General features: G+C 38.9%; 1 protein-coding gene across 1 annotated transcript in view; it reads left to right on the top strand.

Moving 5' to 3' along the window:
- Positions 1-12,684, top strand: part of N4BP2 (NEDD4 binding protein 2) — a 34,791-nt gene extending 22,107 nt beyond the window's left edge. The window contains exons 10-18 of the mRNA XM_009896571.2: positions 2,173-2,258; positions 3,322-3,364; positions 4,485-4,729; positions 6,161-6,279; positions 7,595-7,733; positions 7,838-8,023; positions 8,789-8,957; positions 10,747-10,870; positions 11,583-12,684. Of these exons, the coding sequence (XP_009894873.2) occupies positions 2,173-2,258; positions 3,322-3,364; positions 4,485-4,729; positions 6,161-6,279; positions 7,595-7,733; positions 7,838-8,023; positions 8,789-8,957; positions 10,747-10,870; positions 11,583-11,628 (1,157 nt within the window). The 3' untranslated portion in view covers positions 11,629-12,684. The remainder of the gene's footprint in view (positions 1-2,172; positions 2,259-3,321; positions 3,365-4,484; positions 4,730-6,160; positions 6,280-7,594; positions 7,734-7,837; positions 8,024-8,788; positions 8,958-10,746; positions 10,871-11,582) is intronic.
- The last annotated feature ends 2,964 nt before the right edge of the window (positions 12,685-15,648 follow it).

The following is a 15,648-nucleotide window of genomic DNA, read 5'->3' as shown; positions in this document are numbered from 1 at the left end:
TCTTACTTTGCCTGTGCTTTTTTCCCTTCATGCTTGACTTTTAGGGATCAGATTCACACAGTTCCTCATGATGCTTTTGTTTCCTTCTGCCTTTGTCTTTTTATACATGCACATACATTAAAATCATAAGAAAATGTATTGGCTTATTTGCATTTTGAGCAACAGGCCTTTGAGCCTATATTCAGACTCTGAAGGGATATTGAAATGATGAGGAAGATGCAAATTATGACTGGTTAGGAAGAAAGAATGCTTTAGGCATTAGTTAAATTGGGGAAGGAAGAGATGAATGGTTTAGGGAGATGATAAAGTGCAGCTATACTTAAAAGACCGAAACAGACTAGTTTGCTGAGAGACCGATAAAGGCAGCTTTTAGCATCTTGAATGTGCATCATGAAAGTTAAAGACTGGTAGAAAAAAGAGGAAAAGTACAAGGAATATACAGCTTGCTTGGGTTCTCTGTTTTTCTTTCTTTTTCCCCTCCTTTTTTTCCTTTTTTCTCCTTTCTCCTACAAATCACAGAATTGTCATGGTTGGAAGGGACCCCAAGGATTGTCTAGTTCAAATCCCCCTGCCCTGGGCAGGGGCACCCTCCACTAGATCAGATTGCCCAGTGCCACATCTAGCCTGACCTTAAAATCATCCAGGAATGAGGCTTCCACCACCTCCCTGGGCAATCTGTTCAGTGTCTCACCACCCCATGGGGAACAACTTCTTCCTGATGTCTAATCTAACTCTCCCCTCTTCTATCTTGGATCCATTCCCCCTAGTCCTATCATTACCTGACACCCTAGGAAGACCCTCACCAGCTTTCTTGTAGGCCTCTTCTGATACTGGAAGGCCACAGTAAGGTCTCCTTCTCTTCTCAAAGTTGAAAAATCCCAACTGCCTTAGTCTGTCCTCATAGGAGAAGCACTCCAGCCCTCTGATCATCCTCACAGCCCTTCTCTGGACACATTCCAGCACCTCCAGATCCTTCCTGTAATAGGGGCTCCAGAACTGGATGCAGAATTCCAGGTGGAGTCTCACCAGAGTGGAGTAGAGGGAGAGAATTACCTCCCTTGACCTGCTGGCTATGCTTCTCTTGATGCAGCCCAGGGTGCAGTTGGCTTTCTTGGCTGCAAGTGCTCACTGCTGGCTCCTGTTGAGCTTCTCATCCACCAGCACCCCCAAGTCCTTTTCAGGGCTGCTCTCAAGCCAGTCACTACCCAGCCTATATCGCTGCCTGGGATTGCTCTGAGCCGGATGCAGGACCTTGTTTTGAAGCTTAGGACATCTGATTTTTTGATGGGTTTGATCTCTTTGCTTTCCATGCCTACCTCTTCCAAAACACAATTTAAAAAAGTTTATTTTTAACAGAAAAAAAAAAAAAAAAAGGTTTTGTTGTGTCTGCAATATGCCCTGCCTTTTTATTTAGGATATATGTACTTGCCTTTTTGGTTGTGAAAGAGTGAGAACCAGTATCAGAAAGCTCTTTTGGGGAAAAGATGTTGTTATGATTCCAAGATACTTCCTGGTATTTCCATTAGAGTTAGAGGGGATACTTGGGATTTGCTTGTCTGAGTTTGTGTGTTTGAAAAGAGGGACGTGACTGCTGTTGGGCAGTGATATGTTGTGTTACATAAAAGCAGTTGCACATAGGTATAAAATGGGGGAAATCACAGTTTCTTGGATGAGACTGTGGCTGTAAAATTAGTGGCTTTGTAAAAGGAGGTTCTGCAAGAAAATGGTAAAAAGGAGGGAAAATGAAGTTGTTCAGGTAGTCATATTTCAACAGAATTCACATAATGTTAACTTTGGGGTTTTTTCTACCATTTCCAGGGTTTTGAACATGAGATAATGAATTCTGTGTGGAATGCTTTTTTTATTTTTATTTTTTCCTTCCTTTTTCCTTTTATAAATGTTTGAGGTTTTTTTTAAATATGATTTTTTCCCCTTTTTTCCTTTCTTCTCCTCTCCCTCTTCTCCTTCTCCTCCTCTCCTTTTTTTTTTTTTCAAAACAACCAACCAACCAACTTGTCAGTTGCAGAAATTTTTTCAGGCCTGACAGTTTGTGCAGAATCTCCGAAATTCAAATCACAAAGTCTAGACTGCTGTACTTTAGTTGTTTAGGTAAGTTTTTATGCAGTGGTTTAACAAATCTCTTTCTTTTTCTTTCTTTCTTTCTTCCCTAAGGATCACTAACTATTGAGGATTGTGTGGTTCACATTGATCTGAATTTGGCAAAAATGATTCATGAAAAATGGAAGGAATCCATTCTGGTTAGTAGATTTCTTGCTTATGATATGGCATGGCTTGCTTGTGCTTCAAGAGACCCTTTTGCCTCGTGTCGGTGTAAGATAGTGTAGCGTAACCCAGTACAGATAGTATTATCTTTGTGAGAACATTGGTAACATACAGTGGCTTGTAAAATGTCAGAATTACCAGAGCTGTTGGAAGGTGGTTTGAAGGATGAAGACATAGAATGATAGAATGGTCCAGGACTGAAGGGACCTCCAAACGTCATCTTGTTCAACCTCCCCACAGTCAGCATGCACATCCTCAGCTAGAGCAGACTGCCCAGGGTCTCATCGAGTCTTACCTTGAATATCTCCAAGGAAGGGGCCTCAACCAGCTTATAAGACCAAGGTCCCTAAAAAAGGAGCACCATAATGCACAGTTTTACTATGAGATTAATAAAATATTTCAGATGCTTTTTGGCATTTAAGAAGAGTTATTTTATGAATATTAATTGAAAGGAGTTCTCCAACCTCCATTCCTTCATAGCCTTATGAAACTTGGAATACTACTTTGGCAAAATTTTTGTTTGGTTCATTTAATTAGGGTTCTGAAATCTTAGCAGTGGGACATGTTGCTCTAGCTTGTGTTTTTGGAGAGAGTGAGAGCTCTGTCTTTTAAATGACTTAATAGTTTTTCTAAAATATCATAGAATCAATAAGGTTTGAAAAGACCTCAAAGGTCATCAAGTCCAACCTGTCACCCAAGACCTCATGACTACTAAACCATGGCACCAAGTGCCACATCCAATCCCCTCTTGAACACCTCCAGAGACGGTGACTCCACCACCTCCCTGGGCAGCTCATTCCAATGGCCAACAACTCTCTCTGTGAAGAGCTTTCTCCTTACCTCAAGCCTAAACCTCCCCTGGCGCAGTTTGAGACTGTGTCCTCTTGTTCTAGTGCTGGTTGCCTGGGAGAAGAGAGCAACCCTCTCCTGGCTACAACCAGGAGGAAGCTGATTTACTTAGAAGCTAAGAATTGCAAAGTTTCACTGCAAAATTTATAGCTTGCTTCTAACACTCATGGGTTTACTGTTTTTATTTAGAAACGCCGGAGGAGAGATGAGTCGTGTAAGTCGTCTGCAGAAGGTGTGTTAAGTATTTCTCTTAAATGCAAAAACATTTAATTATCATTATAAAAATATATTTAACTATTTCAAACTTCAAGAAGGTTGCAAATACTCTGTCTGCTGAAAGGTGATGGATTCAGTTATTAAGCTAAACCTTTATTTTTCCTTTTGTTCTTCGTTCCATTTACTGTTCTTTTATGGTGGTGTGTGAGGGGAGAAGTAGTTAAATATAAGGAATCACTGTTCCCAGGTAGATGCAAGCAAAGAGCCTATCATTCTGTGTGCTTCAGAGAACTTCAAGAGAAGCTCTAGCTAGATCAGAGAGTTGTTTGGTAGGGTTTCTGTAGTCCCTTTGGCAAGAAAAAGTGTGGCCAGAGAATTACTAGCAGAGGAAGATTTCTGCAAGTGAGGGAAGAAGGTCAGGAATACAGCTTTCACGCATTTTTGTCCTAGTCAGATGAATTGATTGTGTCAGGAAGATGTATGTTCTTGTTCAGAAAATGTTAAAATCTCTGGCAATCCAGTTATCATTCAGTTCCAAGAATAAATGTCCCTGTAGAGCAGAAACCACGCTAGTCTTGCATGGGAATAGAATGGAATAGAATGGAACAGAATAGAATTAACCAGGTTGGAAAAGACCTTCGAGATCATCAAGTCCAACCCATCACTCAACACCATCTAATCAACATGGGTTTAAACTCTCCATGCAAATGACCAAACAGTGCTATTAGCATTAACTTGTAGGAGTGAATAACAAGATTGTTAAGCATCTGCCCTTAAGTTGTAGAGGAAAGGTAAATAAACAGGTAAACAAAGTCAGTAATTCTCTTTAAAAAGCAAAGAAAGATCCCCACTGAAAGCATTTGCAAGGTAGCTTACAGCTGTAAGGTAAGTCTTGACACTTCAAAATTTGGTGAGGGAGTCTAATGATTTTGCTTTTGTTTTATAAATTAGATAAATATAATCAGCCTTTGGAAAACAGAAAGTAGGAGGGTGAAAACAATGTGTTGGGCTCTGTTTTAGAGTTGTTAATATTGTAACCAAATGCAAACCATCTAGGTTGAAAAAAAATATTTTGGCTTTGCTTGTGTAAATAAGCTAATAATTGTTTTGTCACCTTATTTTTATTACTTTTGAAGGTCCTACTGTGATTCAGCAAATAGATACAGATGACTCAGAAATGCTGTTATCTCAGAATGCAGACAGTAAGATACAGAAGCAAAAAGTGAGCTGGGTTGCAGGCTCATCTAATGACATGCAGACTGAAAAACCAGCAACATCACATGTTTTTCCTTTTATGGATCACTGGAATGCTCAGATTCAGAAAGTTTCTCTCAGACAAATAATTTCTGAAGAAATAGCTATGCAGGAGAAACAGGACCTGGTATGGAAAGCACCATTTTTTAAATGCAGTTTGAATTTGTTACTATTCATGAAACAGAATTTCTTACCTGGTGACTCATCTTTGTGCTGCTGATTACAGCCTGAATTTGTGAGACAAATGCATGCCAATTAGTGCTGTTGATTACTGTCATCTGGGAGTTTGCTTGTGGTAGATGTTTCTGATTTCTAAACCATAAATCTCATGTTAAAATGTCACATTTTGATTGTTTCACAAACAGATGATGGTGCGTTTCGCTATACAGGTTAGCATTTTGTGTTTGGTTGATTTGGCTTTTGATTGCTCACTTAACCAAAGGTTGATGTGAATACCCACACTTTTTACTGTGAAAACAATATCAAAATAATGATTAATTAGCTCCATGCCTCCTTTTGTCTCAAAGTGTATGAATTGACTTTATTTTCTGTAAGCAGAACCCCCAACATTCCTACCAGATAAGACATTAGAAGGAGTACTTGAGGTTAATCTCAAACAGGTTTCTGTACCCACTTGTCAGCAAACAGTTGTTTTCCAAAAGACTTCTATCAATTTTGTGTCTTCCACACAGTGCCCATACCCTGTCTGCTTGGCATCTGCATCACGCTGCCCTCTACTGCCCAGCACTCGTTCAGAATAGGAATTTTTCTTTCTAATTGTCTCTAATAAGTAGCTGTCCTAAAAAAGAGGAGCTTTGCTTCTACTGGCAAGGAAGAATTGGCTGGGTTAGCCTGTACTTTGAAAGAATGGCTTGTGAATTCTTTCTCTGAACTGCATGCATGTGGCTGACTGATAATAGCAACTGTGATGTCCACAGCTTTATTTTCAGTTTGAATTCATGGAGCTTGGCTTTGTTTTGACCACTTCTTGGTTTTTAAAAGTTGAGTATTAGAAAGATCAAACCGATTAATTCTGGGCTATAATTATGTTCCTTCTCAGCATGACTTCACAAAGATGAATATTTATTACAGTGCAGCTTCAGATACAACAAAACAAAATTTCTTATGCTGTTCAGTAATAAAATGTTTCAACCCCAGGCCCTCAATATAGAGAAGAGAGGTGGACTTTGCACAAGCTTAGCGTTGGGATAGATATAGACTAGCAGGAAACACATTCAAAAACTTAACTTCCTCCTTAAAAAATGCTCTTTTTTTTAATCCAAGTTGAGTGAGCTCCAGCTGAGTTACTTCAACTGACTGCAGAGTGCTGCAGTGATGTATAATACAAGTCACCTGTCCCTGCTGCGTTCTCATCAAACCAGTGTGGCAGGCTGATACTGGCATGTTGTCATGGCTGTGGGTGCTCACCTATTAAGCAGATTTTTTTCTTCTCTTTCAAATCTTAACAAGTAACAGTAAAGTTGAATTTGCTCCACTGTTGCTGTATTTTGTCCTAATGGAGAACTTGCAATATTTTTTTCCTTTGTCTTCTGTGTAGAATCGTGTGCCTTCTCTGGCTAGGAAAGACTGTGCTGCTAAACTAAAGGAGAAGCAGCTTTTTGAGATGTTTCCAACTATTAATCACAGTTTCTTAATGGATATCTTCAAGGACAACAAGTAAGAAATGTTATAAGTTCTTTGTAGAAATGGTGATGCTCTGCATGTGAACTGTTTTTATCATAAATTCTCAGCGTTAAGATGCTGCTTTTTCCAACGCAGTGCACCTATTGTAGATCTAAGTAAAGGCAAAACTAGCTGGTCTTAAAAGCCAAAATATCACAAAAATCTGTGTGTCGATTTGATTCTTGGGGTTTTTGTGAGTAGACAGTTTTCACTACGAGAAGAATGTCTCTGGCTATTGACCTCTGACTGACTGTCAGTCAGTGGAACTATGAATTTGCTCTAGAGCCAAGGTTTAAATCAAGTGAAGGATTTGGTGGGGGTGGTAATAGTGGTGTCACAGAAAATGGCATCTGTCCAAGAGGACAACTGCCATCACCTAATGTTAGCTGTGAGTACTTTCCTGGTTACTACATCAGCTCCGAAGGAATGAGCCATCTCTTCATCTCTTCCTGCTGATACTCTGTTTTCTGCTTCATGTTTCTGGGGTATGTGGCTACGTTTGTAAGTCCAAGTTCCTAAGAATGGAACCCTTTTAAAAGAAAAGCTTTTTTTTTTCATCCTTGAAGAGCTGAGTGTGTCTCTACCTATGGGTTTGTATACCTCCTTGTCAGCCTTTCTGCTAGTCCAGGTTGTTATCAAAACTTTTCCTTGTGGGATGTTTAAAATACATCCTTTGTCCATCTCTGTAGCTCAGACATTTCACCATCTTTGTTTTTCACCTTCTAAACTGTCTTCATAGAGTTGCTTTTCTCAAATTCTATCTTTACTTTTGATCAGTCTTCCTCTTGTCTGCTTACTGAACAGCAAAAAGAAGAGAGTTTCATAGAAATATGATGGCATCTGATGTCCTATTTTTATTTCATTAAATAACAAAGCTTGACTGGAAATACAAGGATTTTCCTGCATAATGTTTTCAGAAAACTGAGCTGGTATTAAACTAGTTTGTACTGTCTAACCCTGACCAGAGAAGATAAAAGATGAAGTAACTTATCCAGCCCCCAAAGCAGTATTTACTTCTAAACTAATGCCTGTGATTAAGGTAGGATGCAGTTTACTTAAGTATTTTGTTGTCCTTTTAATACTGAAGTGCCCCTCAGTTGTGTTTTAGTCAACCAAGACTGCATTTGTGTTGATGCAGTACAGTGAGTGTGCAAGGCTTGTTGTAATAAGGTGGAAAATACCATTCCAGGACTTTATTGCCATTGTCATCCACTTCTGTACCAATATCAAGGTGTGTAATACACATTTTAATAACTGGAGCAACTGTTAGTGTATTTGTCAAGTAACAGATTATACTTATCCTTTACAGCTATTCCTTAGAACAAACTGAACAATTTCTGAACTGTGTTCTGGAGGCAGATCCTGTAAAAACAGTTATCGCTCAAGAAAGTGTTCAGCAAAATGAAATTGGTTCTGCTTACAGCGCTGCAAGGAACCGGGAGAAGAAGGTATTTTTATTTTTTTCCAGTAGTAGTTACAGACATATCCAAAGCTATGTTAATGGAAGCAACCTACAGTGCATACTTAGCTTCAATGCTGCAAATTCTTACAGGCAAAAAAAAGTAAGGAAGAGGATGATCCTTTGAGTGAAGTATTCCAAGATTTTGAGCATCCACAGTATGAAGATTTAAGAGCAGAAGCTTTTTGTCACCAGCGAAAGAGACAGGAATGTTTGAAAAAGGCTGGGGAAGCCTATCGCATGGGTATGAAGCCTGTGGCAGCATTTTATGCACATCAGGTAAATGTAAATGTTGTGCTTTTGGCCTGAATTAAGAATGGAGCTTAAATACTGAATCAAAGTGATCAGAGAAAAATGTTGCCCCTACTGGAGTTGGTACATTTGCTCAATTGCCCGTCTCTGTGTGAGTGTATGGTGAGAATCACCTTACAAGTAAAATCCCTTTCACCAGTCATAAAAGTGTCAAAAATATTAGGATAATAAGCAACCGTTAAAAAATAATTAATAAAATTAAAATTATAATAAAAAAGAAGTAGTAGTGTTTGCTCTTGCCTTGTCTGGTTTCTAGGGTATGCATTCAGAAGAATTAACCTCAGCTATAGTACTCAGAAGGTTTTTCCCAGGCTTTGGTCCAGTTTCTTTGACACAGTTTCATTAAATTTCTAGCAAAATACTTGCAGAAAGTAAAATTGTCTTGTTAGGAGAATAAATCTGAAAATCAGCTGTAACTGTTTAGCTTATGTAAAGACCTCGTGGTTTTGTGCCTTTTCTGCCTTCCCCCCCCCCCCCTTTCTCTTAAGGCTTTTGTTATAATTTCTTCTTTGTGCCAGCTTGGAGTAGTTTCTTAAGAACAGATTTCATGAAATGCTCTTGTGAGGAGGTCTCACTGAGCTGCTTCCACAAGTTCTGTTGTGATTGTAAATTTTACTGCATCAAGCTGTGAGCTAAAAGCCCCCTGACAGTGCTGTCATTTTGAACCCAAGGAGCACTGTGGAGCTTAGATCCTGTCTCAGTGTGTAACAGTTGCTGTGCTTATGAATAAAGGGTCGCCTTCACGAGCAGAAGATGAAAGAAGCCAACCATGCTGCTGCTGTGCAAATCTTTGAGAAAGTAAATACTGCCTTGCTGCCTATGAATGTGTTGGATCTGCATGGTCTCCATGTGGATGAAGCTGTGAATCAGTTGTCCAGAGTGCTGCAGGAAAAAACTGAAGGTAGGAAGGAATAAGCTAATCATTCCTGGCCCCTAAAAGTTATTCCCCTCATTTTCTCCTAAGGAATCATCATATATGGCAGTATCAGAGGGAACAAAGGGTGTTTAGTAACACTTGAAAACAACTGCCTTGTGTGTTGCTTTATTTTCAGAGTTCTTTTTGCTCTCAGTCTTGCATTCCTGCTCTGTGCTTCTTTTTAAATCATCTGTTTCCTTCTGTTTTATCCTCTACTTTTTTTGTTTGTTTGTTGAAGACCTGATCTGTCCTTCCTGGCATATTTAACAAAGGTAGTAATGCAGATATTTCACTTTTGCATTGCTTAGTCAGAACTGTGTTGCTTTTTTAGTCTGTAAAGAAAAATCATGTTGGAATTCTAACCACAGTGATGATACTGTCTTCAATTTTTTAAATGAGAGATCTATGATGTGAGGTATCTTCCAGTATCTTCCATATCGATTTGTCAGCAGGATCTCTTGAGATCAAAACAGTGCTACTTCCATAAATGTCATTTTGTGTAGTTTTGCTTGAGGGCTTGTTTTTTTAATCCCAGTGGAGTGTTCAAGTTCTTCATGAGTGTTCTGCTGAAAAAGATAGATTTTCTGCAATACTAGTTTACCTTATAAATTTAAGCACACTGGGATTGCTCTTAGGAGATATTTCTTATTCCTAGAAGATATTTCTCACACAGTTTGCATAAACCTAATTTTTGAAACACCTGCATATTAGAAATGAAAGTGTTCATTGGGGCCTTAGATAATTTTTTTCTTTCAATATACATCAGAGGTAATTAAATTACATTATCTTGTGCTGTTCCTAAAATGACATTTGTGTACTTTAAGCTGTAACCTAATGCTGTTTAGAGCTAAATTTCCTGAGCTGCCCTTAAATGAGGAATCCTGTAATGATGATTGGAGGTCTCTGTTCAGTTCATTCACCTAAATGTAGAGAAACAAAAGAAGTTTATTTCAGTGTGCATACATGAGAAAAGGATCAATACCAGGCACTTAGTGCTGGCAGAATTTACAGTAAACTAATTTAAAACCCAAATAAAGTTAAGCAAGAGGGAGAGAGAGAGAAATGTCAACTGATAACCTTGAACTGGCAAATCTTGGATTACCAGATTCCAGTTGAATTTTCTCTTTTTTTTTTTCTTTTTTTTTTAAACTCTTCATCAGTTTAAGTTGTGGTAATCTCTGGGAGAATAATTCCTGTTGTCAGGGCTAGATGCCCTAGTAAAGCTCATGTGATATGACCTCTTGATTCAACATAGCAGAAGTTTGCCCAAATAAATGTGACTTAAATGTCAAAAAGCTGTGTGGACTTACACTTTCCTCCTCCTTTCTTTTATCCAATAAGATATTATTTCTTGATTCACATTGAGATAAAACATGAAACAGTAATGAGAAGCATCAATTAAAAATCAACTAAATTACACCCCCATCTTTTAATTTTGCAACATTCATTTACATCACAGGATATAAATTCCAGGTGAAGATTAGATGGTGGAGACAGTGAAACTGCTGTGAAATGAGGAGGATTTTTGTGTTGATCACAACAAGCATATTTCAAGCAATCTAGATTCAAAAAGCCTGACTCTCTTTTTTCTGGCTGCCTTTCTCAGATTGAGGGGCAAAACAGTTCTGTTTCTGTAAAAGATGCAGAGCCAGCTTAGGAAAGCAAAGTTCTAAGTCACTAGTGAGAGTTCTCAGGAGAATGGGTGGCAAAGTTACACTGCATGCCAGGTCTCTGCTGGGGGCCATGTTAACCGTTGCAATCCCTGCGCTTACAGAGTACCAGCAGGCTGGCGGTAAACCATATCTCTGTGTCATCACGGGAAGAGGAAGCCATAGTCAGGGAGGAGTTGCTCGCATCAGACCAGCAGCTATCAGATACCTCACAAGCCACAACTTCAGGTGAGTTTAGATTTTTGTTACTGATACTTTTTTTTTTCTTCCCCTTAACCCACATTTAACTGAAGTTAGTTGTAGAATACTGTTGAACTGCTAAACAGACAAAGGCAGGTCTGCTGTTTCACAGCACAAAGCGTCCTTTACTCGGAGATGGATGAGAGCACTATGAGTTAAACTTACCTATCAGTTTAATTAAGTATTTCTATCCAGGGTGGCTAAATTTGCTGTAAAAAGTTGGTAATCCTGCTTTTCCTTCCTCTCAGCTGCTTAGGTGGGACAGCAATTTAGCAAGTCTGGGCTGGCATCAGTGTGTTTGCTGCTTTTTCTTTACAGGAGTGTGTGAAGGTGAGATTCAGAAATAGCAAAGACCTTTCTGTCCCATTTCCTTCTTACTTTCAACAGAATAAAGGGAGAAAATCTATTTTGAAAGAAGAGGGAATGAAAAGGGAGCATGAAGAGAGGAGCAAAATGAATTAGAACCAAGAATGTTGGCCAGCTTTTTAAAATCTTCCTCTTAGTTCCTGCTGTTTCCAGCTCTCCGGACCCAGTGAAATCTTTTTTCACTGTCCCATCCTGAGGACATGATGCTGGTTTCCTTACTCTCACATGCACACATACTTGACTGAGAACTTTTATCACTTCCCATATGAGGGCTGAAGGAGATGGCATTGCACATGGCCTTCATGTTGAAGCTTCATCTATTCTTACTTCACAGGTTCACAGAAATAAAGCCAGGCTGCCTGAAAGTCATGTTGAATTGAAGGTTGTGGAGAAGAGAGGAGGAATATGGAAACTGATGTGTTGGATTACAGCTAAAAGCTTTCTGAACAACTGCAATAGTATTTTGTAATCTGCTTTAAAGGACAGTCTTTTATTAGAAGTGGTCTCAATTTAGAGCAAGTGGTTTTGTCAGTATATTTCCAAGAAATTTTTTATGTGAAGTGGATCTTTTTTTGAGCCTGCTAAAAGACAACACTGACAGGATTTCAAGCCTCAGAAATGCAGATGAAGAATTCTGCTGGGCAGTGTGTGATGTTCTAAAGGGAAGTTAAGGTACAATGTTAAAAACCAACTGTCTGCTCAGTGCACCAAGTCAGTCTTTTGACCCTCACACATTCTGATTGCTGTGGTTTCTGTGCTTTTGAAAGATAGTACCATGTGAGAGGTTATTTTGTGATTCAGAACTCTCTGCTAAACCCTTCAGAAGAGCATAGAAGAGGTGAGAACTCGGCAACTATTGGTATTTCAAATACATTTACAGCTGAGTGCTAAATATTTCAAGGTTTCTTCAAAATTTGATGTAGCCTTTTTAGGGCTTAGTTCGTGATGGGTTGACCAGTTCTGATGTCCTTACTCCATGCTAAACTTCCCCTGATACTGATGGAAGTTGCATGTAGAGGACTCTGCATTAAGACCAGCTATGGTTTTGGTAATTCTGCAGACTCACTATGATCTCTTAAAGGGAAAAATACAATGCTATAGTTCAATCTATACTTACACATAGATACTACTGTAATTTTTGCAGGAAATGCCTTTATTTTTTCAACATCTACTGTGTTAAAAGTATTTCTTCTTTTATGGCTTTTTAAATGGAACAAATTGAGCAGTGTTTCACTTTACAGGTGTCTAATAGTGATGTGTCTTCATTCTGTGTGCATTAGATTTGGTGATTTCCTTATAGAAAATACAATTGTGAGACATTTTAAATACATTTTTAACATCACAGTGAATGTTAATACTACAGCAGTAACTGTCTAACTGGAAAATCTGGAATACAAAAGTGGTGTTGCATCAGCATGTAAAAATGCCTGTGTGGAAAAAAACCAACAATAACAAAACAATCAAATAACCAAAACACAAACAAACAACATACAAGCTGAAAAAAACCAACCAAACAACAAACCACCAAAGTGAAAATAAAAACAAAGTCTCAATGAGATCCCCCCAATTAAATACAAACATTTTTACTTTGGCAAGTGTTTCCAGCAAGCAACCAGAACACGTTTTTAATGGGAATATCTTCTAGAATGCATTACTGCTTTTAATGACACCTTTGTCTCTTCTTAGGCATACGAATTTTTGTACTAGAAACCATTTAACTTCTGTAAGTTGTTTTGTTTTCCTCAGAACAGGTGTAAGCTGTGCATTACAAATAATAGGTTAAGGATTAATGGGAAGGTTTTTCATTTTAAACAATTTTTTTTTCCAGTAAATTTTATCCAGGAACTCCAGGGACATAGAATTTGTGTACAGATCCATATGTGGGCACAAGTTTTTTCCATTTATGTGCATGGGTTATTAATATGCAAGGGAACTTCTGTGAGAAAAGCTGGGCACAGAAATAGGTTTGCACTTGAAAATGTGTATGTTGAAGTTGCTGACAAACTGAAAGACATGATAGCTCCTGAATACCCAGATTTACTGTAATATATGCAGCAAATATATACACAGTGGATGCAGCATGTGGTAGACTGCAAAATGAGTTTGCCATGCTTCAATGGATACAATAATCTTTTCATAGGGATTTGAAGAGGAAGAATGGCTTGACTAATAGTAAACCAAAGGGACTCTTTACTGGATTAATAGACTGTCATAGTAAGTTTTGTATTTTTTTGTGGGTACCTAGTTCATCTGAATTGTGTCTCTTACAGTTTTATTTCTCTTTGGTCTGCTCTGGTAGCCAGCAGAGAATATAAGTAAGGTCTGTGCTCCCCAGTACCAGACCAGTTTCTGCCACCACATGATGTCCTGTGTGGTGAAGCCCATGCTCCATCCTCTGTGACAGTGCCTAAGATGTGACTTAGGCACTGGGACTCAAGACAGCAGTTCAGACTATCAGTTGTCCAGGGTTGCAGGTGCTAGGATTGCCTCATTAGAACCAGGCTCTTTCTTTCGGACTAAAGAATTTCCTGCTGCTCCTGATCAGGTTTTCCTTAGTGCTACTGTTTATAATGAATGGAGGTGCAGCTCTTTAGGGCAACTTCTTGAAGTGTAGTCCCTGTTGGTTGGCCTGGGTGACTGAGTTGCCCAGCAAAGGTCTCGGTGGATGCTCAGAAGTGCTGCTGTTGAGCTGCTGAGTGCCCAAGCCCTACAGTGATGTGCTTGTAAACAGGATAGTGTCAACACTTCAGGTTGTTTTGGAAGGGGGCCTGATTCACTCAGCATATTCATTCCATTCCCGACATGGACAAAGACAGCTTAGATTTCAGTTCAGAAGACAAGCAGGAAAAGTTGTTGTCTTGCCCATCTGTTCGTCATAATCTAGTTGTTGACAGGTTTACCCTGGAGATGGGAAACACAGCTCTTTAACGTCTTCTGGCCTACCAAGGGGACAGCAATTGTGCTTGAGTCCCCCAGAAAATGCTGTAACTGGGGTGCTGAGGAGTGTTCTTGAAGTCACAGCTTCCTGAGCCTCTTTCAGAATCACCCGGGCAAGGTAAAATGCAAGATCAAGGGGGATAAAACAGATTAAAGAACAAAAAGTACATAGCCAGTCTTGGCAGAAGGCTAGGACTCTCCAGAAAAGAAGCTGTTCCCACTGAAGTTCAGTGCCCCTCATTATTTTTTGTCTCAGTCCTATTTAGATGAATAGAAAACATTCAGGGCAAAAGCTCAGTTCCACTCCCTACTGGGAGTTTGTTTTCTGCAGTCTGTCAGTCAGCAGTACATGTCTTAAGAGCAGTCTGGAGTTCTTCTTTCTTTGCCTCTCTCTGTTGCTCCTCTGGCTGCAGTCTGAGGCTCATTAAGGTACTCAGGTACCCTGTCTGGTTATCTGCTGATCACTTGCCTAGTATAAATTGTTTGATTAGAACCTGAACTTTGAGAGATGATTTCAAATCATAACAGGCAGAACCAGTCTGACCTTTACTGAAGTTAGTATTTCCAGCAGCTTCATCAGCTTGAGGTGAGGCATTGTGGTTCCACCTTTGAGGAACTATGATGATCTCAGCTGCCTTCTTCTATAAGGGCATAAGCATGTGCTTAGGAGCTGTGCTGAGATGGATACAAAATGGAGCAGAAGATTAATGCACTGAGACAAATACTTTTATTAGTAAGGGTCTCCATGTCTTCAGCTTCTTGCCAAACTGTCCAGAAAAAAAAGACCAAACCTGGACTTCTTAGATTTCTTTGACTGTTTTTATAATACATAATGGAATTAATTACATCAAATATAATTGTTTCAAAATGGTAATCCAGAGTAGGTTGCATTTTAGAACTTCCAGATTTTCTGGTGTTTTTTGCAGTTACATCAGTGAGGATTCTAAGTGTAAACTCTGTACAATCTTTTAATTCAAATGTTACTTAACCAGCATTGCCACCAGCACTCTGAAATAATGTGTGACTTAAGATACCTATTTTGTGTACCACTTTTTATTCTATTCTATTCTATTCTTCAACAGCATGTGGTTGTGATGCCTGGTAGCCTTTACTATGTGACTTTGGATTTCTTTCTAACAAAACATTTTTAACATTTATCCTGATTTTTCATTTAGGAAGCATAACCTTCTTTTGAAATACAAATGATCTTGCCAGCGTCGATGAGTTACTTGACAGTAAAGCAAAAATAAGGAGGCCCAGAGATGCACTGAAGTTCTTCTCCTAAGTAATGTGTTTCAGAAACATATTTCAGTCGATTGTGAAAGTAGTAGGGCAAAAGTGATGTAAAAAAAAACCAAACTTCTTTGAGATACCTTGATAATACTCTAATGACTTTGACTTTTGCTTTTAATAGTACCTGGTACAATTTTGTTTAAACTTCAGGGTTTTATAGGCCTACGGAG

Source organism: Dryobates pubescens, chromosome 1, assembly GCF_014839835.1.
Source record: "Dryobates pubescens isolate bDryPub1 chromosome 1, bDryPub1.pri, whole genome shotgun sequence".
NCBI classification, from domain to species: domain Eukaryota; kingdom Metazoa; phylum Chordata; class Aves; order Piciformes; family Picidae; genus Dryobates; species Dryobates pubescens.
Note: the sequence above shows the minus strand (reverse complement) of the source record. Positions and strands in the feature narration are given on the sequence as shown.